The 27,595-nt window shown below is 36.8% G+C and overlaps 2 protein-coding genes across 2 annotated transcripts; one reads left to right on the top strand and one right to left on the bottom strand.

Moving 5' to 3' along the window:
* Positions 1 to 80: 80 nt before the first annotated feature.
* On the bottom strand, positions 81 to 27,025 carry LOC103464554 (isotocin receptor-like). The gene is made up of 3 exons (XM_008408733.2): positions 26,316 to 27,025; positions 25,113 to 26,201; positions 81 to 5,180 (listed from the first exon to the last, which is right to left on the bottom strand). Exons 2-3 carry the CDS (start codon positions 26,035 to 26,037, stop codon positions 4,918 to 4,920), a joined length of 1,188 nt encoding a protein of 395 aa, XP_008406955.1. The 5' UTR covers positions 26,038 to 26,201; positions 26,316 to 27,025; the 3' UTR covers positions 81 to 4,917.
* On the top strand, positions 5,855 to 14,394 carry LOC103464553 (probable G-protein coupled receptor). The gene is made up of 2 exons (XM_008408731.2): positions 5,855 to 7,532; positions 11,902 to 14,394. The coding sequence occupies exon 2, from the start codon at positions 12,004 to 12,006 to the stop codon at positions 13,279 to 13,281; it is 1,278 nt and encodes a 425-aa protein (XP_008406953.1). The 5' UTR covers positions 5,855 to 7,532; positions 11,902 to 12,003; the 3' UTR covers positions 13,282 to 14,394.
* Positions 27,026 to 27,595: the final 570 nt, after the last annotated feature.

Here is a 27,595-nt window from a genome sequence, read left to right as displayed (position 1 = left end):
GTGTGAATATTTCTGAAAGGACATAATCAAAATCACATTCACAGAGCTCTATACACAGCAAAAAAGGAAACCAGTTAAACAAGCAAGTTAAAATTTATTTCATTAGGTTGAAAGATCAAGATCAAATCCAATGTTAAATATCTTTCAGTTGGGAAATCACCAAAATGTTTTTGTTCTTCTTGCATCTGCACTGAAACCCACCGCACACAATATTGCGCATACAAAGAATCATGTTTATTAGGTGTGTTTGAGGATTCTTAAAAGATGCATGTAGAGTGAAAAAAAGAAAAGGAAACAAAAATGGAGTCAGACAAGACAGAGATAAACAAATCCACAGTGCATTCTTTTGCTCTCGTAAGTTACAAATTAAGATTTAAAGTAGGCAAATTGTGCACTTTTTTAAAAAGATGACACAATTTTCTGGTGGAAATGTTGAATAAGAATCAACAAACATCTGCAACTTTTATCAGCAATCCTGCCCCGATGTGTTAGAGCAGAGATGCATCCAAAAGTTGCAGGATTGTGGCACTCAAGGACCGGAGTTGCTGACCCCCGATTTAATGTATGTGACTGGTGCTGATGAAAATAACACATAAGTGGAGAAACAGAATTCGTAATTGCTTTTAGGGGCTGGATCGAGCCACTCTACGTCTCTCTTCCAATGTTGTCCATAATTTGGGATAATTCCTTCAGCACTGAGCTACAATCCAAGTACACTTTTGTCACAAATTGTAGTCAGAACCATTTCACGGCAGTAATTCTGGCTTGAAACGGGAGTGAAAGCGCAGTTATTTCAACAGGGTCTGGACATACGGGCTTGTCTCGCTATTTTAAGGAAAATTTGGTCACTGACATACAGCTCATAACCACCAAAGCAAGCAATTTCTGTATGAGAGGGACCACACAGCACCTATGGTAAAAAAAAAAGTTTTTTTCTGCAGTTTGAACACTAGAAGCCCTGGAATCTTTTAGGAATGGTTTCATTTGTTGATCGAACTACAGCTGCTAAGATGATTTAAAATATTTCTGGGTATGTTGCTTTAAAACATTTTTATGGGTACCTCTTTAATTTCTGCCAGCAGTATGAATAACTATGGGTTCAGCAATTCATTTCTGAGGTATAGTAATGTTCTGACTTGAAGTCGAGTCTGGATAAATGCAGGACGGTTAGACAAAATTCCTGAGGTTAGCCTTTGATGTGTCTAATCCCATTTAACCCGAATCATTAACTGGATGATTTATTTTCACACACAGGGCTCCCAAACAAATTGGCAGGATGGTTTTCTACAGAGCTTTGAGATGGCACCGACTGCAGATACCCATGCACAGACATTACATTTCGTTTTTTTTACTGTTACGTTTTTTTATTGGACATCAGTCAAACCTCAGGAGAGAATATTCCTATTACGTGTTTTCTGAGTTGCTTTGGCACATTTCACACATCATTCTGAAGATCTGTAAAAATAGTGAGTATCTCAGAACGTTTAGAGAAAACAGCACAAATGAGGAACTTTCTGAAAAATAAATGTTTACACCAGTCAACAGATCTGTGAAAACCAATGCCATGCATCAAGGCTACAGGACACGAAACTGGAAAAAGTTTTATCAGTGTAAGAGTTTCAGATTTAGAGTTGGAAAACCATCAAAGTGACTTATGCTTTTATACGTTAATTTACAATTGAAAACAGATAATTACATACACAGTGACAGAAAAGAAAACAGGTTTTTTTTTTGCCTGATCTTAAATAATTTCTGTTTTAGGGTAGATGGAAATCTACAAACCATAATCATTAATGTATTAGTCATTATTTCTATTTACTAAAAGAAAGACTAATAAAATTGATATATTTTTTTTAGGATTTTCTTTGTTACATTCTTTAAATTCAGATCTTTATATTAGACTACCTTTAAATAATTTACAAAAGTCCTGATGACTAATTAACCTATCAGGAGTTCCGCAAAACAATAAAAACCTGTGGATGTGTTTTGAGGCGATGACTCAAACACACCGCTTTCTTGTGTGAAAGTGAACTTAAAAGAAATAATGCAAAATATCAGGTTGAAACCTGTGGCTCTCTGAAAGCCTGGTTCAGTTTTGGGTGCCTGAAGGTGCCGACTGCAGACAAGTAAAAACAGCTTGGGATTGTCCAGCTGGTCATTGGCGCTGTTCAGAGCCCCAGAGACAACATCTGTTTCGTTGCAAAATGTGTGAAACAATCTCTGAACAAAAGAAAATGACAATGTGAAGATGCAGGCCGAATCTGGTGAGAGGGGGGTCATTATCGACAGCAAAACAAGTCCTGTGCTGACATGAGCTGACAGGCGGCTCTATCAGAAAGAAGCCATTACTACAAAGCCAACATAAAAATTACTTTTTGAAGCCACATCTGAGGAAATTGAAACTAAATAGTTGGGTCATAATTTCCATTGTCACATCTGCAGGAAAAAAAGGATCAATTTTGCAACCCTAAGAGAAACATCCAAACTGTGAAGTACAGAAATGACAGAACTGTGTTGTTGGGGGTCTTGCTGCAAGAAGTAAACATCTGACAACAGATTGCCTCAGGAGGAAGGAACTTTCTGTGAAAAATAATGAAGCAACATCACTAGACAACAGGTGGGAAATTAAGGCCTGAGTCAATGACCCCGAGCATACCACCACATTAGTTAGAGAGCTTTTCAGACAACAAAAGCAGGAAAGGTCATCGCAAAGCTCCGATTTCAGTCCCTCAGAAAATTTGTGGACAGGGCTGAAAATGTGTGTGAGAGCAAAGCAGCCTCCAAATCTGACTCAGTTAGGAACGGGCCAAACTTTCAAGTAGCTGCAAGTAAGCAGCAGGTAAAAGGATATCAAACAAAAAAAAAACAGGACAAAAACCAAAAAGGTTTGTGCATGAACGAATGCAAACTAGTATTTAATGAAATTGTCATCTCTTTCCAAAACTATCAGTGAGTAGAAATAATTTTACTCTAATCTGAAATTAGTGAGAAAAATGTTAATGTGCACGCAACAGATCTTTATAAAACAGCTTGTGATTGATTGAGTGAGTTAATGTGGTTCTGTTAGCTAGAATATAAATGAGCCAGTTCCACACATTCCTCTAATCAGGTTTAACCTGAGAGCGATTCAAAGTGGTAGAAACTCTATATATTCTGAACACATTCATCGAGAGAATTTCAGAAGAAATGTTTGAACTATGCTTCATGGTTTTTATAAGTATTTCAATACTCTTAAATGCAATCAGTCAAGTAAGATGAAATGACAAGCTGGTCTGAAGAGAAATGCATTTGATCATCATTAACAATAGATGTAAGAGTGATTTGTTGCACATAAGAAACTGCATGAGTTTCTTATGTGCAGAACAACAAATCAAAGAAGAAATAGTAGAAATAGTTAGCAACTTGGAAATTAAACGGGAAGTTTGATCGCTTTCAGCTGTTTTAAGAGAAATGTGCAAAAGCAACTGAGAAAAACTGGATAAAAAATATTAACAATGTGGATCAGCATCAGCGGTAAAATGTCTTAAGTTGTATACACACCAGGATAGTCTTTTGTTTGCGTGTTTGGTCGGGACCAACAGCGGACTTTATTTCTTTTATTTGCTTTTTCATTGCCCTTTTTTGCAAGTGGACTATTCTTTATAGACAAAGCAATGTGGCCAGAAATGACAGGGGTTGGAACAGAGAACAGACCTGAAAAAAAAAAAAAAAAAAAAAACTCTGGAAGTCCTGCGTGCTGCATTTCTGTTGTGCACATTTGTGCTGTTATTAGAACTGCAATACCATTTTAAATGTAACGAGCAGTTCAAACAATGAAGTGTTTACAACGTGATACTCCAAATTTTGGTACTCCAAATTTTGGTAATGTGTGCTGCAAGCTGAATTAGATGCTCTGTGTGCCCTGGCCCACAGCATGCTGGCAGCAGCAAACAGGCGATCAGGTACGATTCCAGTACATGTAGTAGTAGCAACACTGAATGGCTCATTTTTACCATAATTCCCAGCAATGGTGGCTTATGAAGTCCAAAATGTTGTGTGTGTCCTGTTGTTGGCTCATATTGAGGCCGGTCTGTGTTCACACTTAGAAGGGAAATGCACCAGAGTTTGTTTTGAGACCACCTCAAACAGTGGGTGTAGGTCCGCTTGTTTAGTCCGCACCAGAGTTCACTTGAGTGTATTCACACTTGAACAAAAGGTTCAGACCAATGGGGGAAACATATTCTGGTCCGTTTAAAGTGGGCCGAAAGTGTCAGGTGTGAATATGCCCTTAATCTATAAAACTGAAGTTCAAAAACACTGTAAACAAGTGTAAAGAATGTTGACAGTTGTTTGACCTTAGATAGTAGACAAATCTCGTTAACTAAACATCCAGTATATAATATTTTGTCCTATTTTGTCATCTCACAGATATATATATGTCTTTGAACATGCCACAGTAAACAACAGTATACATTGATTCTTTTCCTCCTACTCATTCTGAGACCAAAGATAGAAATGAAAGACACCAAGTCAGTTTGGTCAAAGCAACAACAGGAAAAGTTAGTTTTTGGCATCTTTGATTAAAGTCTGGTCCGTCCCATCTGGTCCTGTCAGAGCCGACTGCGGCCGTGAGCGAACGTTTGAACACATCCTGCTAAATTTAAATGTGCTCTGGTTGGAACTTCACTTTGCAGCTCATTTAGTTCACATTTTGGACACAATGGCATTTTGTTCTACTTTCTGTTATCACAGGGTGCAGGGCTGTTTCCGGACAGGAGGTTTATGTTCTCTGTTTGGCTTAATTTAATATGGCTGACAACAAGCATTGTGCCGTGGCGAGCTCAGCTCTGCTGTAGATGATTAAATGCCTCAACCAAGGCCTTGCATGATTGCTGGATCAAGTCAGCCACGGGAAGCTTAAGATGGCTCCCTGCCGGCTCAGTGCGCGGGCCCCCCTGTGCTGGAAGTGTGAGTCAAACTCCTCATACTGCCGCCGTTCTTGATGACGTAAGTGGAGGAGCCGCTCTTGTGCCTGCACTGCTGGTCGCAGCGGCAGGACGAGTCGGCCAGATAGTGTCTGCAGCAGCAGAAGAAGCTCCGCATCAGGTCGTGAAACAGGTGACCAGCAAAGAACATGTAGATCCAGGGATTACAGCAGCTGTTGAGGCTAGCAAGCAACATGGAGATGATGAAGGCCATGTCTACAGGGAAAGGAAAGCTGCAGTCAGTTAAAAGGGAAAGCATTTAAAACAACAAACCACAACATTTTATTAAACAAAGATAGAAGAAAAACCTGCCTATATTTCAATAACGGCAATATATACTGCTCAAAAAAATAAAGGGAACACTCAAATAACACATCCTAGATCTGAATGAATGAAATATAATTGCTAATAATTTCCATCTGTTGTCTATTCCATTTGCACAACAGCAGGTGAAATTGACTGTCAATCAGTGTTGCTTCCTAAGTGGACAGTTTGATTTCCCAGAAGTTTGATTTACTTGGAGTTATATTGTGTTGTTTAAGTGTTCCCTTTATTTTTTTGAGCAGTGTATTATATGGTTTGGAAATTATGGGGTAGTTACGCGGGTTAACGCAGAACTTATGGACACCTGTGGGCTAAAAGTATGGGTGTATGCATGCAACTTGACAGGAAAGTTAGTTAGGACACCTTATTAATTTAACAATTAATTTTAATAAATAGTCACACTGATTTCTAATTCAACTAATTTATAATCTGCGAAAAATACATTAAGTTTCAATTCAAGAGTATTTCATAATATAATAGAATACTACAAACTATTCTGTTCTGTAGAATAGAGTATAATAGAATATTCTACAACATAGAATATGTTGTAGAATATATATATATATATATANTATATATATGTGCGCCCAGGTTCCTAAACACAAGTGTGTCTGTTGCGGTGATTGTTTTTGTAAGTTGTGGTAGCGTAGAAACAGAATAACATGTAACCTCTCAATCGAGTGTGCGTTGTTTGTGTACACCAGGTACATTTCAAACTGTTGCTATTTGTGATGATCTGTGCAAAAAGTGATGTTGTGTTTTTGAGTTTTGTGTTCACAGTTTCAGATGATAATTTAAGTGAAAGTCTCTCCTTCCTCTAAACAGTGTGGTTTTTCAGGTACTGTATTTTTTTTATATATAATTATGTCAGTAGAATAAAATCCAGTATATTCTCTATTGCTTGTTTTTTTTTTTCTTCTGTCAGTCAACAGATGTCAGTAGTGAGTCTTGTTTGCCCACTGTGTTAAAGGTCACATGACCTTTTGCCTCTCACTGACTGATACTAAATAAACCTTTTCTGCTTTAGATTAGTTGGGGTTCGTAAATTATATATATTTGCTATGTGTCAGTTGCACCAGTCTCTTGTGTTTTTGTGCAGCAAAATACATAGAAAACAAAACAACCTCTGCCCAGTTTAATTGGTATTCCCAAACTTGGAAGCTTCAACTTTTTTAATTGAAGTGTAGCTCTGGTTGTTATGGCCAAACATTTCCTCTTTAGTTTCATCAGACCATAGTATACGTCACTAGAAATTAAGATTTGTGTCTTTGAGTTCATTTGCAAACTAACCTCCTTTTTTATTGCCACTTATGGAATGATAACTTTTCCCCCAACTGAGTGGCTTTGTTGCCCATGTTGATGCATGGCTTGTTCTTCTGGACAATGACACTCACTTATTAACTTCTACCAGCTTCCTTCTCCTTTTTTTTTTTTTTTTTTGCTTTTGCTCTGGGATATTACACACATTTCACACTAAAACACATTCATCTCTGTGACATAGAAACAATCTCCATCTGGAAAGATATGATGAACATTTCCATGATGTTTATACTTGGATATAATGATTTCAACAGATAAATGTGGCACATTCAGGTATTTGGATTTCACTCCCAAGGATTAGTTATGTGTAGGTTCATGATTATCTTTCTGACAACTTGACTGATTTCTTCAGATTTTTCCATTGTGTCACCCAAAGAAACACTATGCTCGAGGCGTTGCCTTTAAATTAGCCCACAGGTGTGTGTCTCCGGCTAACTGAAATGTTGAGAATGAACCTTTCAGAATCTGGTGGTAACGCTGAGAAACTAACTAATCCTCCAGTGCCCTCACTCACTCTGGAGCTATGGAGAGAATAAAGGATTATGTGTAACAGCGACCCCAGTATACAGTGTGTAACAGTCGCCGCCACATGCAGATGGATGAAAGAGTGAGTGTCATTGGAGAGAGGAGGTTTGGTGTGCTCATCTCCTCTTGAAAGAAGGGATTTGAGGTGATCACCGGCTGATGGCTCCTCCCTCGTCCGTCCCTGCAGCTGTCTGGGTCTCCTGAGTCAGTTCTCACAGTTCATTTCCTCTCACACTGGTGGCATCAGTGCTCCCTCAGGTCATATGTACCTTTTTAAGGAATCCTTTGCTTTTAATCAAATATTTTAACACTTCTGAAGACTTTTGGGCAGCAGAAGGACTCATGGAAGGGCTCAGCTATACAAGAACATCTCACAGGACCAAGGCTCTGTTATAAAATGTAAGATTTGTAACTTTTTCATGTAAATGAGAATTTTTACAGATTCATTTTTTTAAATGAAAGTTGTAATAAATGAGCTTTTTAGAGAAAATTTGGACAGTAAAAGTGTGTTACTTGCCTGGTGTTGATGTTAACATGATCAAGACACCTTAAAACTCATAAACTGATGGTTGTACTAACAAGAATGACAAGAAAATACAGTCAATAAATGCATTTAACAATGAATCAGAGAACCCACCCCCCTCCCCTGAAATATTTACATTTGAAACAAAATATTTGACTTAAAATTTCACCATGTGCTTGTGAAAGACTTTGTAGGAAAAGTGGTGAGATCTGAAATATCATTTTAAAAATTAAGTGTCCAAAAGTCTTTATATCTTCTAAAACCAGAAAATTAATAAATTCCTAAATAAAACTGCAATATGCATTTAAATTATGTTTACATTTCTTTATTATAATTTACGTCTAGGATTAATCTTTTGAATCTATTGTGTATACTGTGATGATGTGTTCTTTTTAATACACTTTAAAAAAAACCCAATGTTTTACATTGCAAATTATTTTATTTCAGTATTGTCCTGTTACTGCTTTTAATATTAATTTCAACTAAAATAAGAAAACAGTTTCCATTTTTCTCTGAAGATTTCTATGAGGTATTTTCTACCTATTTAACTTACTTGTGGTTTTTTTTTACTGTAACATTCCTCAACCAATTGTAATTAAATTTTACATTTAGAAATGAATACGTTTTTTTCTTATTTCAGTAAAATCTGTGTCCATTCTCAGGTGTCAATTTATACCAAAGATAGTGTTGTTATAATCCTACATACATTCAACCAAAATGTTTTATTTTGAGCATAATTCAAGCATCTTAAGATGGGGAGCATTAAGTGCATGGATTTAAAGAATTGCTAAATTCTTTGAAGCCAGTAAAAATATGTGAATTTTATTTCTATAGAATAATTTCTGCCCATTTAGAAAAAAAAAAAATCAAATAGACTTGGCGCCTTCAGTGTGTGTGGTCTGCAATGAGAACATGTCTGCTATGAGAACAACCTTACATAATGTGAGGATGTGCGTTTTTAAGTCTCCATGCTGGGGGATAAACCGCTGCAGAACTGGCATGCCGCTCACTGTCCACCAGAGAAGATTACAGCAGCAGAGAGCATCAGGCCTTGCATTTTGGACACTCTGTCTCAAATATGAAACCCAAATATGGTTTTTAAATGCAAGACGCATGCAACTGCTGAGATCCACATAAAGAGGACACTGAAGCATAAGATGCATGTAAAAGTGTTAACATTATATTTAACTTCTGCTTGATGATTAGTCCCAGCTTACAGTGTTTCCTGTGTTGTTTTGTGAACGTTGTGAAGAGAGGATCCTCTTTGATGTTATGATGAAGGGTGGCACTGATCACACACTAATCACTGTAATGCTAGTGTGCAGCTGGACTGAAACAAGAACACTCATTATCTCTCATTTCTGAAGAATGATTATAGATGGAGGAGAGTCACAACGTCCCCCATGAATTATTCCTATTGATCATGTTTTGCCCTCCTCAAAGAAAGTCAGTGTGTCCCTTACTTAATCTTCCTAAAGTTAATGTTGACAGTTTGTTTCTTTTCTTTTTTTTTTTTTTGCTGTCAAAGTTTACAAATGTTGAGTAGATGTCACTAGATGTTCAACTTGTTGTGGTCAAGAAATAGTCTAAAGTTGAGCTGCATATTCAGAACTTAATAATCTGCCAGAGGGATTAATTCATAATTTCACAGCAATTTTATCTCAGATTAAATACAGAAAGTTTGTTTCTGATGTGCTTCATAAAATCCCGAAGCAGCTATGACATGGTTAATTCTTCCTAGACATCAAAGATTTCTGAAATTTACAGCATAGTATTCACAGTACTCACAATCAACATTTCAAATATGTCTGATGCATTTCCTATTCATCTAGATTTGTTTTTCTAATCTCTACATATCAAGAATTTCCCACCTTGAAGCATAAATATCTAAAACAGACTTCTTAAGAGTAAAAAAAAATGCATTTTAGATATCTACGATTTCATTGTTGTTACTGATTAACCAAAGCTAATTTTAAACATCCAGTATGTAAAACTGTTTTATATATTTATACTTTATCTCAGTTTTCCAAAGCAATGAATAAAAGAGGAAAAACGTCATTGGCATACTCCACTATTCAAATTATGACTGCATAAAAAGCATTTAGTAATTACAGATTATAATTGAAGCTATGTGAATCCAGCAGTGTCCCAGACTGCCCTTTGGACTCCATTAGGGAAGTGGGTGAAAGGAGGATGTTAGCCAAGTTTTACGGAAAATTTCTCTCAACTCCTGCATCACGCTGTGGAGGGTAAGCAGCTCCTGTAGCAACAAACTGTGGCCCACACAGCAACACCCTGACTGTTCATTGTTATTGGTTTAAATATTTCTACGTCAAGTATGACATACATATTCACTAAGTAGTGAATATAGGGGAAATCAAAATATATGGAAACCATGTATTTTATCTCAGCAAGTTGACGAAAGGAAGTTTTAATATTAAATGGGCAACAACTGCATCCCATGTTTTTAAAATCTAAGTTTCTTCAAGTAAGAATTATATTTCACATATCAACAAAGTTTATTTTCATGAAAATGTGCAGTGCTATTGAAACCAAGAAACACATGAATGTTGAAACAATGACATTTGTCGTCGTATAAAGACGTACATTTAAGATATCTGAAATGCCAGGTGTGAAAAATAGATTGGGATATCTTTATATCCCACTTTTGTTTTATATAATCCAGTTACTTTAAATTGAAAGAGAATCAACCTGAGTCAATTCAAAAGTGGTTTTCAATAATTATGCAATTTTACTTGTAAGAGGAAAACAACTCTATCACCTGCTTACTACTATTAACCACATTGTTTGCTTCAGTCTTCAGTTTGACTTGCAGAGTTGAGAAATTGCTCAAATAGAATGTAGCTGATAATATAAAGCAAAAAAGTTTCATAAAGGAACACGTCATGTCTGAAGGAATTTAAGGACAGATGAGAAGCAAATTCACTGTCATCTACTAGTCTGAAAAATGTCATTTTTATGGCTTTTGGACTCCAGTGAATCACAGTAAGAGCCATCCATCCACAAATGGATAAAACATAGATCAGTGATGACCTTTTCACAGGAGTGGCTGACCAAAGAACATCACTCAGTGTGACAATATCTCAATCAATGCAGGCCTCTCTTGCCTCAGTTAAGGTCAGTGTTCTTGATTCAACAGTAAAAGAAAAAAGATGGGGTAAAAATGGCATACATGCCACACAGAGCGCGGAGGTGAAAAGAAGCGCTGACCTAAAAGAACACAAAGCCCTTCTCACTTCTCGCCTAAAACATCCCAGTGATCCCTTTATGGAGGAAAAAAATTGTACTGGCAAAGCAAAAGCATAACTTTTTGAAAGGTTAGTTTTCCATCACATCTTGTGAAAATCCCCATTAGACTGACAATCAAACATGATGATGGTGTAGGATTGCTGTGCACCCTTTGCAGTCAGTTGACTTGTCATAAATGATGGAACCATACTTTCTGGTTGCTATCAGAAAATGTTGTTGGATGTTCTTCCTGCATGGTGATGATATGAAGCACACCAGGAAGGTCACCTCTCAATGACTTAAAAAAATAAGTTAAGATTTTGAAATGGCTTAATCAATGTCTGGTTTAAAATTTGATTGAGATTCAAAAACAGGCCATTGGCACTTAGAACCACATCATGGATAAATGTATTGAATAAAAACAATTCAGGCAAGAAGAGTGAAGATTAAGTCCTCTTCAGATTATCTTTTTCTAATTTTGAAGTTTGTAATCTAAAAAACTATAATAGATTGCTCAATTATCTAAATGTTTAAGTCTAATAAAAAGCCCAAAAGAAGAAATCTGTGATGGAGCAAAAGCTTTTTCACATACTTTTTCATTGTACCATCATCATTTTTTAGCTCTTTCTTCTGGTGTTACGACCCTCAGTCTGTTTGTTTTGGGTTGCTTTTAGGTATTTGAAGAAGCAGCAGGTTTCCATTTTTGACAGGTAAAAAAACTCACTGTGTTCTATCTGGAAACACTAAACCAAAAGAATTTGAATTTTGGTCCCATTTGAACAGATGCACACAGAAACAACTCACAGATGGCAATTCTTATGTGATGCTACATTAATGAGCATGTAGAGGACTGACTGTCAAACATAAAGGACGGCAGTATGCAAATGTTACGTTTAGTGAATGTTTTAATTGCTTAAAAATTTTGATTCTGTTTACTCTTTATGTGAAATTCATTAAAAATGTGCCTAAAGGACTTTTTTTTATTCCTCTTTTCAGGAGTGAAGAGATGTTTATTTCTAAGACATCCTTGGAGCTGATGACAGAGTGATGGGGAAAACAGGAGTGCAGACATCTTCTTTGAAACTTTTAATATGAAAGATGGAGGAGTCAAGCACTGCTTTCACCTCCGAGTATAATGACAGCACCTCGACATGGACACCCATGGCCTCTGCTCCCAGCAGGCAGCTGGACACACTTCCCAACCCGCTGACTCGATTCAAAGACCTGACAGGACTGCTTTTCATGGTGACCCTGAACGTTCTCGCACTTCTGGCCAACACCGCAGTGATGGTGGTCGTTATCAAAGCCCCTCATCTCAGGAAATTTGCCTTTGTGTGCCACCTCTGTGCAGTGGACCTGCTGTGCGCCATCTTGCTCATGCCTCTCGGCATCGTGTCCAGCTCGCCGTACTTCGCAGAGGTCGTGTTTACTGTGCTGGAGTGCCAGATCTACGTCTTCCTCAACGTAATCCTCATAGCTGCCTGTATCTTCACCATCACAGCCATCAGTGTGGAACGGTACTACTATATTGTCCACCCCATGCGCTATGAGGTCAAGATGACCCTGAAGCTGACTTCGGCTGTTGTGGTGATGGTGTGGGTGGCTTCGGCCATTCTGGGCTTTTCCACTGTTTTCGGATGGCCGTCTTACGGCCTGAAGTCCATCAGTGCTGCACACTGCTCTCTTCACTGGAGCCACAAGGACCACAGGCGTATTTTCTCTGCTCTCTTCAGCGTCACCTGTTTCTGTCTGCCAGCTGTGGTGATCTTCGCTGTCTACTGCAATGTGTACAAGGTGGCCCGAGTGGCGGCGCAGCAGCATGGGCCTCTGCCCTCATGGACGAACACTCAGGTCAAGCACCGCTCAGACTCCATAAACAGTCAGACGACCATCATCACGACTCACCCCGCCCCTCGCAGGATAACAAGAGATCGGCCTTTTATTGGCAGTAAAGCTGCTCTGACCCTCATGATTATTGTTGGCCAGTTTCTAATCTGCTGGCTGCCATACTTTGCCTTCCACCTCCATCTGATACTGAACTCAAAACCTCACACACCTGATGATTTGGAGGTAGTGGTGACCTGGTTGGCGTATTCTTCCTTTGCTATGAATCCTTTCTTCTACGGACTTCTAAACAGACAGATCCGCGAGGAGCTGTGTAAGTTGAGGCGCTGCTACTCAACATACCCGACAGACCCGGCCTTTTCCAGCCACGAGGGCTCGGGCCATGAAAACTTCCTGCAGTTCCTCCATAGGACCAGTTGCACGATAGAGACACGTGCAAGCTTTGCAATGCCCAGTCCCAGAACCACTCTGGATCAAACTGGGCAGACTGGTTTCAGGATACCAGGTCAGATTCCAGAAGAGTTGAACTAGATGTACCTCACAGCTTTGACACGATGTTGATAACCTGCTGGAGTGTAGAAGTCATATAAAATAGCGTGTTTTAATTACTACCAGCAAATCTTCACACAAAAACATGAAAAACATAATTTGTTATGTCTTTTAAAACTTGATACTGTAAAATCTGTAAAAGCTCTGAAATGATCGTAAAGTCATTAATGCTTTTCCAAACAAACTCTACTTTTATAAACTATTTATAAGCTACAACTTAATAGTTCTAGTTTCAGAAAGAGGGGGTCTGTGTATATAATATTGTTAGTTCGGAAGTCTGAATCAGTCAACAGGTTTACATACAAATCATAGATCTTGTAGGTTGGATTCGGGATCTAATTATTAAAAGTGGATCGCTCTTCCTTTTGTAAAAATATTTTTACAGCCTAAAGAGAGCATGTTATTTTATAATTTCATTTAAATACAAGTAATATTCTGCAAGGAATTACTTGATCATTTGTTTAAATATTTTTCTTTTCCTATGAATTTAATGATTATAGAAAAGCTGTGATCTTTTACATCATCATATGAATCTGTTTGTGTTTAGACATTTTTTTCTGAAAACAGATTGTCATTCACCTTGGTACATTTCTCTTTAGCTTATACAGTCTTAATTTATACAGTTTTAATTTAAAACATTTTTTTTTACATTTCGACAATAAACAGTCATATAATCTCTCTTAGTGAACATGTTGGTGTAGTGTACGACAGTAAAAAGTGAATTTGAATGGTAGCATATTCATTTGTAAGAATGGTCCAGTCAAAGTCCAGACCAAAATTCAATTGAAGATATATGGAAAAAGTTACAAATTGCTGTATTCAGGCACTTACATCAAATTTTTTGAGCTTAAGTTATTTTGAAGAGAACAGGGTTAAAATGTGTAAAGACATACCCAAACAGACTTGCAGCTGTAATTTCGATAAAAGGTGGTAGCCTTGAATTACCTTGAATAAAAAAAAAAATCCTCAACACACTTTTCAGATTTTTATTTGTAAGAGATTCTTATGCCATGTTTACTTTTCCATCTACTTTACAGTTATGTGCTAATTCATGTTGGTCTTTCCTGTTAAAACACAATAAAAAAAAAAGATAATTTTCCAGAATTCTTTGTGTTTTGATGTCCTTTCTGTATTCTCATGTGATTTTAACTTTAGCTAAAAACGTGATTTATGTCAAACTTTGTAGCTTAACATATATAAAACTTACGAACAACAACGCAAATACAAGAGCTTTGTTTTCAATTTATTGTCTTCAGTAACTGTGAGAATATTTCTGGATTCCATGGTGAGTATTATAATAGTATTGACGAAACATAAACACAGCAGCGCTGACTAATTACTGTGACATATTTTGTCTTTGTAATGAAAAGCTCAGTGGCCTGTAACCTGAATTTCGTGTGTTTGCTTGTAAAAAGTCTGTGATCAAAACTGAGCCTAGTTAGCACATGGTTATGTAAGCAGAAAATGCCATTTCGTAACAGATGATGTGAGTGTTTTTGGTGCCCACTTGTGTGCAGCGTCATAAGCACATCTTAGAGTTCCTTTTTTTAATAGTTGCATCATATTGATATGTTTTTTTTATGGCGATATTATTGGATTCACCACTGCATTAGTCAAGTTTTCTCATGAAAACAGATTTCTATCACAGCTGCTGATGCCTGTGCAGTGAATATTAAGACCAAGTCTGCCTCTGTGACACACAGATTAGGATGAGGGGATAACATCAGCCAGACACACCAGTCCAGACTGACAAATAGAATGAGCATGCTCAGCTAAATTTGTGCAAATCCTGTAACTTCCCATGGATGTTCTCCAAAAAAAAAAAAAAAAGCAGTTCAGAAATAACTTGATTACATATTGCGTTATGTAAAAATCTATCTTGCTTTTATGGGATATTAAAGAGACAACAGAAATAGCTGAGCGTGTCAAGGGTGAACCAGACCTTCCGACAGGCTTTAAAAAAAAAAAAAAAAAAAAAAAATGAAGAAAAACATGCACAAACACACTTGTACAAACAGCAACTAAGATGCCTTTTTATTGACCCCTGGATGTGTTCAACACGAGATAACACTGCGCCATTTTATGGTGTTTGGCTGCAAACAAATCCATGTAAGTGCCGAAGAGAGCTACCAAAACTGTTCTGTTGATGACAGTGAAGCAGAGTGCTGTTATCAAAGGCAGCGCAATAAAATGAACACTACAAATATGATATGATTTTCCAACGGAGGTTTACTTTAGCATCACTTACACTTCCAGAAGCTTCGCACCCTGATGTCAGAAGTTCATGTTGTGCTGATGACATTCATAATCATTTTGACCATTAATGATGGATTCAAACTATTCATTTGAAAAAAAAAAAAACTCATTTAAAACACAATGAGTTGCCAGGAGCTTAAAGATGCAGAATGATTTAATAGTGAGAAAAAAATAACAGCAAATAGAAAAATGGACAGAAATAGGCAGAGGAACAGACTAATGAACACAAATTATTCCAAAGGATTTGAGTTAAAACATAAAATTGTCTATAAATCAAAATGTGAACAGGTATAACACATAACAAATAAACAAAATAAACATAGAAAAGGACACAAAAAAGGTATTTGGGAACATTGAGATTCTGGAGAACACAATTGTGTCCAAAATTTTCACCATCTGGCCGTTGTGTTGAGTTAGAGTTGGTGAATGTGGAGGCAGTCCTCCTTTTTTATTATCCCATCCACTTATTTACCAATCATCAGTTTCTCTGGCAGCAAAACAGTCCCACAGCATGACGTTGCCACCACTATACATGACAGTTTGTAGAGTCTTCACACCATACTTTAACTCACTTGAAGGTGTTGATATTGTAGCATTGCCAGTGGCCGCCATTGTCTCATTCCACGTAAACGTGAAACTTAATAATAACCAGTAATTTCTGGTTCCTCACAGGTTTAATGCTCAGTAGTTCTTCTGTCCTTAACCATAGGAAAAGGACTTCCAAAGGTGACTCTGTTTTGGAGCGTCTGTAATTTACTACTAGTAAATTAAATCGAAAAACCTCCCTCTTCAGTGGGAGCTCTAATTAAATCAGGACAATTACAAATGTTCTTTCTCCCCTGCGAATCTCATTCATAGTAGATCAAACATAAACGCCATCCTTCAGAGAACAAGACTTTATGTTTGGAGCCTGATTGACTGTGGCTGCACTTAACACTAAATCTAAGGAAAAAGGTTTGTTCTTCTTGTGATGCCTGTTTAATTTAAACTTGATGAGCTGCTCTGTTGCACACAATGATGAATAATGCACAGTAGAGGTGATGAGACAGTCACTCCTGAGGATTCAAAGGGAAAGAAGGTGATTGATGTTGCTATTTGAAGGAGTGAATAACATTATTTTGTCAGACCCTCAAATGGTTTGAGCAAATATAAAACATGGCAGTTGGTAAAGTATCTTATCAGAGCTCATGTAGAGAGCTCAGGTTTGTAATCTCTGCTGTGAGATAACAAACCCACAACAGGATGGACTTGTACAGCATTGTTTTGCATTTTAGGAAATCATTTTAGAGGATTTTTAGCTAATAATTTGAGAACCCCCCCTCCCATCAATGATTTTCATGTTTTAGCTGTAAAGATGGATTCTAACTGCTGTAAGCATTTCACTAAATAACTTGATTTCAAAGAATGGAAAAAGAGCCATGTTGTCTACATATAAAGGTATAATAATAAAAAAATTTGAGATGATCTTGTTTTATGCATTGGACATTTGGAAAACCCAAACTGTAAAAACGACTAACAGTTGGCAATGGCAAGACATTATGCAACTCATATAATTAATACATGTTAAACTGCAAAACTACAAAACAACTGATAAGGATCAGTTTGTCAAGTGACTTATTAGTTGAATCTGTATAGCTTACCTATTTTGGACTCACTTCTTTTTTCTATGGCAATTCTTAGAGACGTAAATTCATCCTCCTATATTTATGCAACAATGTGGAACTGGACTGGAAGTTTTTTTTTAATTTGTTGATCAGGATGAACACTGCTAAGTGGATGTGACAGTCTGTCTGACCTATTGTTCTGCAAACAGCTGGAGTGACAGGTGCTGAGCAGGAACACGGTGGCACATCCAACATGCCCCACATAAGCTGCTGATGTTGGCAGCAGACGGTATCAGCTTTAATTAGTGTTGAACTGTTGCTCTTGTTGCAACAAACTAATACTTCCTCCACTCTGTGGCATTAATTTGATTAAAACCAAACCACTGTGATTCAGCTTGGTTTGTAAATGACAAGAGTCAGCTCAGAAAGGGGCTCGTCTTTGCAGGTTTATCATGGAACTGTTTCAAAAAAAGGTGCTTGAGTGACGTTAGAAAAGAATCACCACGGCAACATTTGAGCCGAATTTGTGTACATTTCAGATAGTATGTCTACAGAAGCTGCTTCCCATCTTACATTGTATTCCAGCGTGTCAGAACACAACACACAATTATTTCTTAATTGCAAGTCTGGAGAGTGACAATGACGTGCGTGCTACCAGAGGTTGTATTGACATTGTGGGAGGACACAGGCATTATGTTGGGAGAATGGGCCTGGTGAAGATTTCTTAAGGATACAGACACTTGTAGATCAACTCCCTGGAGTCAAGCAAAAAAATATTTATTCTAATACTCCCATCTCACCACCATGTCGCACATCTGCGAGATCCAGAGAAAATGAATTCATGTTTAAAGATTTCACCATTTTTAACAAAGGGTCATTTCTATTTTTTTTTTATTTATTTCTTGTCTAGGTTAGCTTCATTAGCTATTTACTATCTAATAAATTTACTAACTAATGAAGCTACTAAAAACATAGTTATTAGTTGCAGCTTCTCATAATCTCCAGATCTTAAAGAACTGAATTTCAGGAAGTAAAATATGTGGACTGAAAGCCAAGGATAGAGGCTACAATGTGTGACCACCTTTTGACATTTGATCAAGTATAAGAATTACGAATCTAAGCTTTTATAGGGACTGATGGATGGTTAATGTTAGCTGAACAGGTAAGTAATGTGTGTATCCTTGATATAAAACACAGTCAATGTATCCAAGCTGGGAGATTGCAGAACAATTATGTCATCTCAAATTAGAAAGTTAACATTATAGAGCTGTATTAGTTATTGTTATTATCATCTAATTTTATTTATGGAAATTCGTAAAAAAAAAAAAGGTTAGCATTGTTGTAGATGCTTAACCTGGAAATAGTTAATTTTCTAGAGAAATCCAGTTAATTTACTTATCAGAGCTGTGACATGAGTCATCGTTTTCTCAGGGTTTACTCCATTTTGTTTCAGTCAGACACATACACCCACACACACATACACGCACACACACGCACACACCCCCGCACGCACACACACACACACACACACACACACACACACACACACACACACACACACACACACACACACGCACACNTTAATCAAAATATATTTCAACAAAAATAGAATATTCTACAAATATTCTTCTATTTTGTAAAATAGGATTTTTAATATTTAAATCAGATATATTTTGTAATAGAACATATTACAAAATAGATTCTATTCTATTCTCGCTAAAATTTATGTTCAATATCCATGCATCTAAATATCGTAGAAAAACATTCAGGTTTTGCTATTTTTTCCTCCATGCTAGTATAGATGATCTTTGCTTTAGCTGAAAAAAAAAGAACATTACATTTTATCAACGATCTCTGAATGTATGTTTTCTTCTTCATTTGACACGCTCAACAAAGCACTGGCAGCTCTATTGTTCAGATCTGCTGAATCAGCTTCACATGTTTAGGAAGCAGGCTGTGAATAATTTCACCAGGTTAACTGATGTAGTGAAACTAAATGGTTTTAGAAAAGACTGTAAAGGTTATTTTCATCATCTTTAACTATTTTTGCTGTATTGCTTCTTGTTAAAGCTGCTATAAAATATCCATATGCCTAATTATGTTGAATTATGCTAGAAAAAAAACACTGCCTTTCATCCTGGCATTAGATTTTTATTTTTTTATTTTACAGGAATGAAAGTTCCTGCATAAAATGTGCACCAGACTATCACCTCCATCTATGCAGCACCTTGCCAGCATAGGTATGAGTGTGACTGATGCCGAATGAGAGCAACAAAAACTGCCCCAGAGTTACAACTCTGCTCTACATAACAGTTTGCAGATTTTTGATATATTCCTATTTTAAATCCAACAAAATGTTATCTAGACATTAAAGAAACTATCAAATAGTGGGCATAGGAACTTGCCCCACAATGGAGTCACAAGGCCAATGTGACTCCATTGGCCTTGTGTGACCAATGGAGTCACAGTACATAATCAACCCACTGCAGTCCTGCATATTCTAAAAAATAAGGTCCCAGTAAAATACATTGAGGTCTGTGTTTGTAACCAGACAAACAGTTCAGTATGTCTGCAACACAATGTCCAACAAATTAGTGTTTCTCTGAATGATACTTTTGTTTTTACTGTAGACATTTAGCTGTGATAAAATATTCTAGACGTAAACATGGCTTAGCTTGTTTTAATTGCTTTAAATGTATTTAATATTTAAAGATTTCACATGTACACGTGTGCAGGGCGGTGGCTTGCAGTAAAACTGGGCAGTTTTTTATCTCCCCGTTTGATATATCTCCCTTCTGGTTGGGACTGAAATCGCTTTTCATTTAGAAATATACGAACCCCCACATTAGACACCCTCCAAAACATTCAGGATTAATAAAAAAACACGAAAGGTTAATGGATGCCGAATGGAGGATCGTCAAGCTGACACAGAGATGACAAATGGGTTTTTAAAAGAGGCCGCCCTGTAGGGGAAAAAAAGCACCTTATTTTCCCATCCACTCAGCCGATTACATATATAGCTGCAGAGCACATTGAGGCAGAAAGTATCTCGAACAGTGGAAAATGGACGACTTCCAAATATTTTTTTTCTTCTTCTTGTCTGAATCGTTAATGGCGTGTGGGAGATTTAGTACTTATTGTCTTTTTCACTCCTCAAGTGCTGAGCTGCTCTTTTCCTGCCTGACTCTGTCTCCCTACAGGACTGGGCTTTTTGCTCAAAGCTCTCTGCTTTGTGCTGCGTTTAAAAAATGACCCGAAAGTATGAGAGGCATTTATTTAAGACATAAGTCAAACAGCCTGTCCAGAGCTGAAGGACTATTTGGTGCAGGATGTCATGGAAATATGGAATGCAGTTCTTTTAAATTCCCAAAATTGAGAGAGTGTGAAGTTTTGTTTTTTATTAACATAACAACATTATGTTATGGTGGGCTGTTTTTTTTAATATCATTATTATTTATCTATGACTTTTAACAACTTAATGAAGGAGAAAGAAAAATCTGATTGTTAAAAGAAGTATTAGAACAATTATTTGCAAGAAAATACAAATATTTTTCTCTCTACAAATTTGGTTGCACAATCTTACAATTTTAGCGATGTCCAGGCCATCTAATTAAGAGATAAATTTTTCATGATTTGATCAAAAACATTCACCTACTAAACTTGTACCCATCTCAACAAAGAGTGGAAAAACTTCAAAGAATCTGCAGTAAATTTTAAAGCACAGGCTCAGTTATTCCCACTTCTGCACCAAGATTTAGAATGAGACCTGCTTTTGAAATGTCATGAGAAAATATCTCATAAACTGGTTAAATTGCACCCATCCACCCATTGCCTATACCCAGTTGGAAACCTAGCTAAGAGTCATGTTCTTATTATGTGGAAGGAAGCTGGAGGACCCAGAGGGAACCCAAACATGCACAGGGAGAACATGCATTTCCATTCAGAAAGACCCCAGGCGGGGATTTGAACCCAGGAACCTCTTAATGCGAGCTGACATCTAAAAAACACTACTTTGTTTGTTTTCCTAATGTAAATGTTATTTACTGTTGCAGGACAATGCAGAATAAAATACACTGACTGTGTTTAACCTTAAAATGGGTGAACGTTCTGCAACCATAGAATTTATATTCATGCTTAAATTTTCTGACTTATTAGTATGAAAATTGTTTTGATAGAACGACAATCACAAAAACGTATTTATAGTAAATAATTTGCATGGACAGATAAATTTGATAACGGATGTAGTTACTGTTTTTTGTAATCCGCAAAATAATAATGCAGCAGTCCAAGTTATACCCTTGCCCTCTATATTCAGACAGTTCTTTCTTCACAGGCACAGAGCAGAACGATGAAAGCAATGAGGTATTTAATGTCCTGCCAGAGGGTATTTTGAAGTGTGGAGAGTCTCAATAACTAATCTATTTTCTACTAAGTCTTCCACATGCAATTATAGACAAAAAGGACACACTCCCAACACAGATATATCTCAAGATCCCCATTGAATTGGAGTTTTAATTAGTTTATTAAAAGAAGAAAGCACATTTTGATTTGCATTCCAGACGCCTCGTGATTCAAGAAAAAAACTAAAGGTGATGAGGGTTTTTCAGTAGCTGCCCAAAGTCTGTTTAATGGTTTGTATCAAAATATGCACTGCAGAGACTGTACAGACTTTTAATCTCTTTTTAGTCATCGTTTTTTGGGGGGCTTTTACTTCAAGTTGAGTGTCAGACCTCAAGAGAGTTTATGCGCCATATAGTACTTTTATTCAGTTCTTTTTTTATGTTTAATTTTGTTTTAGAATATTTTCAATGCATTTCATATCTTGTCTCTCTTGGCTGTGAAGTGCTCTTTTAAACATTTGCCGTTTTAAAATGTACTCTATATAAATAACATTGACATTAAGCCTGAGGAGCAAAATTAAGGATTTTTGTGTGCTGTATGATGAACATGCAACTTGTTCAGAAAGTAGCCAATCTTTGGGACATTGGAAACATACATATAGCACAGAGATAACAATAAACAGGCAAAGGCCATGAGAAATTGGTACAAGTAGTTGGATTAAAAAAAGTTACCAATTGTGATCGTCTAACAAACTCATGGCAGACACTAAATGCTGATTGTTCACATAGAGCTGTCTACAGGGGGTAGATACATCCATTATCTTATTCTGCAAACTAGGGATTTTGTGGTGAGACATTATGACATCAGATCGTTTATTAGTAAAGCACAACATTGCTTCCCGTAAAAAGTCACATTCGTAGCATAAAAGTGCAATCCAGTTAGTCAGTATGTGATTTTTGTCTGGTGAAGAACAGCTAAGCCTAAAATTATTCATACCTCTGGCAAATTTAGATGTAAAATAAATTTAATTCAACCCACAAGTTAATGTCTGGTTGAAAATGAGAAATAAAGCAAATGTAGTAAAAGAAGTATTAGTTTATAGAATAAGTTTTAAATTATCATTTGTCATCAATGCTTATTATCAACAATCATAGGAAAAATATTTACTGGCATCACAGAATCAAGCTGTTCTTATCATTACTGTCCATCTTTTTGCCTGTTTTCACTGTTTTATCGTTGATTATGAGTCTTTGAGATTAGAAGGCCTCCCTGTCAACACCCTAATCTTTAGCTCTCTCCACACATTCCCTATCAGATTCACGCCGGGACTCTGACTGGGTCTCTAAAAAATGTTCATATTTATTAGAGTTAGAAAAAAGATTTCTCGAAACCAAAATGTGCCAGGGGTTTGATGAATTTTAACTGGAATGGAGTTTCTTATCAATAAACTGATAACTAAATAAATATATAGATCAGTATACAAGCAGACGTGTAATGGACAAACAAAGCCCTCTAATTTGTTTTGCTAGACAATAAACAACTTCAAAAGTAAATTAATTTGCATCAGAAAAATCAAATAAGAAAAAAATGGAACCTTTTTTTCCTCTATCAAACTGCCTAATATCATCAGTGTTTGAATAACTGTGTTTTCTGTATTTTCTTGAAGATGGAGTAGAATTGTGGCATTTTCAGTTTTTCATCAGGCTGCTGTGTCACATCTTCCTACCAGTGCTCAACTAAATTGTCTTGTGAGTCTGAACTGCAGTTTGCTCGTCATGCATCATTGTTCATCACTGCTCGTCATTCACAATCCAAAATACAAACCTGACATATTTCAATAATAAACAGACGTTAACACATTCTAATATTTTGAAACCTTTATTCTACTTGTACAAACTGAAAAAGGGGGCATTTTGATTCTCTTTGGACATTAGGAGCACCAAAGAGTTAGACAAATGGATCCCTGAAATCTGGACTGGACTATCCAAGACTGATAGTCATTAAAGTATTTGTAAAATGTAAATAATAAAATAAGAATGCTCAAAAGAGACAATTCTTAATTTTCTCAAAAATATTATCAGAATCTCATCTTGCTCTTGGTGAACCAGTATCAGGTATCGTCACATCTTATGAGTTTGATGTATCTTTATTCTCCTCCTGCAGACCTGAGATGATTGTAACATTCATAAAAATTGCAAAAGAGGAAAGACTATGTCTGCAGGTCTTTCAGAAACTACGGACTTAAATTGAAAATATTTTGTACATAGAGGAAACTAAGATACTCTTGTTTTAGGATGATGTAAAGCAATCATAAGTCTATTTAGAATGAACTCTGAAAACTAGATTTTATATTTAGCTTTATATGTGGACAAAAAATCTGATTGTTTGCTGGAGTTACTGTTTAAGATAAAAAAAAAGATGAACTGCTTTAACCTGACAAGAAGTCATTCTTTTACTGTGCATGTTTTAAAAATAATAATTTAAAAACAACAAGAGCAACTTGAACTTTGTTGAGCACCTAAAGCCAACAAAACACAGGTGTAAAGAGCATGCACTCCATCATTTTGGAAATGTTTGTACAACCAAATATGTAATGATGATTGTTGTTTCCAGTTTTATTGCACATCTTGAGTTTTTATAGATTAACTTCATTACAACAATATCACTTTGTAGATGCTGTGAATTTGCATGACTTTTTTTGAGTCTGCAAAAAAAAAAAAAAAACTTTTCTCACTAATTTGAACAAGCAGGATAAACAACATTAGAAAAGAGGATAGTCTTTTTTAATCCAAGACAAACTATTAATCTGGAACATGATTTTTTTAATACTACATTTTGAAAGGATTTACTGGTTGTTGAAACACTAAAGCAGTTTTTCTAAATCTGGAAATGGGAATAAAGACGATGCATGCTTCAAGCAAGTCAACAAATCATGCCTCATATAGGATACACAAATCATTTTGTGCAGCTCTTTAGATATTTATAACAGCATAATTTTGAAACTGTTTAATATCTAAATCTGCAACAGAACAAGAACTTATGCAACTTTCCAAAGTGGTTCAATGTAAAGGTTGTAGAGCACATCTGCTTTGCTGCTCATGTCCTCTTTAATAGCAAACTAACCAGAAAAGGAGAAGAAAATATGAAGAAAAAAAGTTTAAATGGATATTATATAAGCTACTACTTGAAACAGAACCTTTTGATGTACTGGTTCCCAGTGGTTTTAAAGACTGATAAGGGTTGTAAGTGACATTCTCATTCATCTGGTTTCACTCCTGGGAAGTCTGGGTTTAATAATCTTTGTACAGTTCTCAAAGAAACGGGGGAATGTTCATGCATTCCAAGAGATATTTCTGACAATGACCTTTGCATGCAAAAAGCATCTAGTGCTGAAATATTATCTGCCAAGGGTTTATGGACAACACATTTCCAGTGCCATGAATCAAAAATGAATACAAGATTCTGCTCCTTGTGCCACAAAACACTTCCTCACACAGTAGCAGGAAAATAAAGCTGTCAGCCAGTGTATTTAGTCATTAATATATCTACAAAATGATGTATTTATCTTCTATTTCTTGTGTCTTTTTGGAAAACAGACGAATGGGATTTTACCTTCTCTTGGTGCAGCAGGATCCCATGCAGACCACATCTGGACAAAGAAAAAAGGAGTCCAGCACACAATATATGCAATGACCACCACAAATGTCATTTTCACGGTGCGGATCTTGGCTTTAGAAATGAGTCTGACGCTGCTCACGCGTGACAGTGGATGTGCGCCCTTGGATGGCCTCGGCGTGAGAGCCAAAAAGTGCTCCCTCCTGGTTTTCATGTTGATATTCTGCCATATTTTAAAGCATATCAGGCCGTAGCAGATGCTTAATATCGCTACTGGAAGAATGTAAATGCTCAGACTCATCCATGTGATGTAGGCTTTGGCACCCCAGGGTTCCACGAAGTCCCCCCAGCAGTCGTAAACGCCATTCCCGACCTCCCTGAGAGAAAAGATGTAGGCTTGTGGGGTACTGAAAATCAGACTGAGGATCCAAGATGCGATCACACAGAAGCGATCTTTCCCCTTGTGCACCGAGCGAAGCGGCTGGCAGATCGCTAAGCATCTATCGATGGACATCAGGACCAGCATGTAGGTTGACGCAAACATGCCAACAACCTGGAGGTATTTGACCAGCCTGCAAAGGAAATCGGGTCCGTAAAAGCGGAACGTTATGTCCCAGATGAGCTGCGGCAGGACCTGGAACACCGCCACGACAAGATCTGCGATGCTCAGGTGCTTCATGAAGTAATACATCCGAGAATGGCTGTGCTTGGTGGTGTGGATAGCCCACAAGACGCACAGGTTGCCGGTCAGAGCGAGTAGCAGCACCAGAACCAGGACAGTAACTTCCACTTTGGCTACTTCTTCGTTTCGCTTTAAAGGGTTTACCGTGTTGTTCCCTACATTGGTGCTGTTTATATGACTGGAGTTGTACCAGGAAACGTTCTGAGCCCAAGCATCCTGTGCGCGTAAAAGTTCCTCCATCGTGCGCACCAGCGTCAGATTTTGTGCAGTCAGCGATCACATCACACACACACACGGAGTTAGGGCTGCAGTCAGTCGATGTAGATTTTAGATGTCATCCATTAATAGGTTACTCTGTTCTCTCTTGGTTTAATGGCTGAATCTCCCAAAAGTTGGGCTGTCGTCTGAAGAAGAAACAACGAGATCAAAAACTTTCATTGCTTCAGACTCTTCGAAACCAAATGAAAAAATATATATAAATAAATAAAATTAAGAATTTGTGGTAAAAAGAAACTCACCCGGGAGATAATCTGCTGCTTTTCTTTCTTATGATCTGCAGTCTGTCTCTCTCTCTCTCTGCGTCCAGCTGGATCTCTGATCTGTTCTGGTCTGTGCATCCCACCACTGTCTGTGCAGATCCCCTTCCCTCTTTTTATTTTCACCGGAAGGGAACTGCCTTGGTTGTGCACAGTCTTCACATTACTTCACGCTGTATTATTTCAAATCTACTGACCCTGTTTGTGTTCTAATTTCCCCCCAAAAATATGTGGGCTACTGTATACATTACCTCTCTATTGTTATCTCATGACGCTTATCGGCAGCCCCCAATTATTAACTGGTGAAAAGTAAGACAAAAAAGATCTCTGAGCTTTTGATGTTACTCACTTTTAATGTGTATCATGTGACAAATGAGTACATAGAAGGACGATATCGATATATGCCATTTAATATTTATTTCATAAAATTTTGCTCTGTGATCCTAATAATGAATGCTAAATCTCAGGTAGAGGCTTAAATTTATAGTTAAAACTCTAACATTACAGACTTGGGACTATAATCTCTACAAAATAGCAAAACATACAGGCAATAAATAAATTTACTTCAATCTTTATAGTTGTTAATGTTGTCATGCAACACAATTGTGAGGCCATTTTGATTCTAAACATTTTTAATTTTGTTTTCATGAGTTATATGATCTGAAATAAATACGTAGATAAATAAATGTGTTTTCATGCTTAGATTTATCAGTGTGCATTTCTGAATCTGAAATATCCCAGTTACAGATAATCACATGTCTTCAATTATGTTAATGTTGCACAAAACAGATCCTGTAGTCAAAATTGACCTTAATTGTGACCTAAGATGAGCCACAGGCACGGGGACCGATCCCCACTTCCCTTCGATGTTATTATTTTTCTATATTCTCGTTTATCTGAGACCACTTTAAGCTTATTGCTACAAATCATTAAATTACTTTCTCAGTGTGTCTTTATAACATTAACAAACCACAACTGGGTCTGTTTACTGTTGCCCTACCTCCATATCAAATGGCATTCCAAATAAAATTAAAGAGATATAATTACAAAATATATAAACAGGAAAAAGATCCCTTAATCAGACTGAAAAAACTGATATTGTAAGAAAATCTATCAAAAAAAAAATCTTTGAAAGTGTTGAATTTAATTTTTCTTTTACTTCTAATAGATATTCACAGCAAAAAGCCCAGTGTTGATTTAACTCCCAGAGTTGATATTAACACTTTTTCGGTTTATATAGTCCACACTCTTCAGAGTTAAAT

This window comes from Poecilia reticulata, linkage group LG5 (assembly GCF_000633615.1).
Source record: "Poecilia reticulata strain Guanapo linkage group LG5, Guppy_female_1.0+MT, whole genome shotgun sequence".
NCBI classification, from domain to species: domain Eukaryota; kingdom Metazoa; phylum Chordata; class Actinopteri; order Cyprinodontiformes; family Poeciliidae; genus Poecilia; species Poecilia reticulata.
The sequence above is the reverse complement of the archived record's forward strand: the minus strand, read 5'-3'. Positions and strand labels throughout refer to the sequence as shown.

What these genes read in the sequence shown, in the direction of transcription:
- LOC103464553 (XM_008408731.2), top strand. Translation starts at nt 12,004, where the DNA reads ATGGAGGAGTCAAGCACTGCTTTCACCTCCGAGTATAATGACAGCACC.
- LOC103464554 (XM_008408733.2), bottom strand. Translation starts at nt 26,037, where the DNA reads ATGGAGGAACTTTTACGCGCACAGGATGCTTGGGCTCAGAACGTTTCC. An exon ending in TCCTGCTGCACCAAGAGAAG is followed by an intron (nt 5,181 to 25,112) that starts GTAAAATCCCAT and finishes CTTTCCCTGTAG; the next exon opens with ACATGGCCTTCATCATCTCC.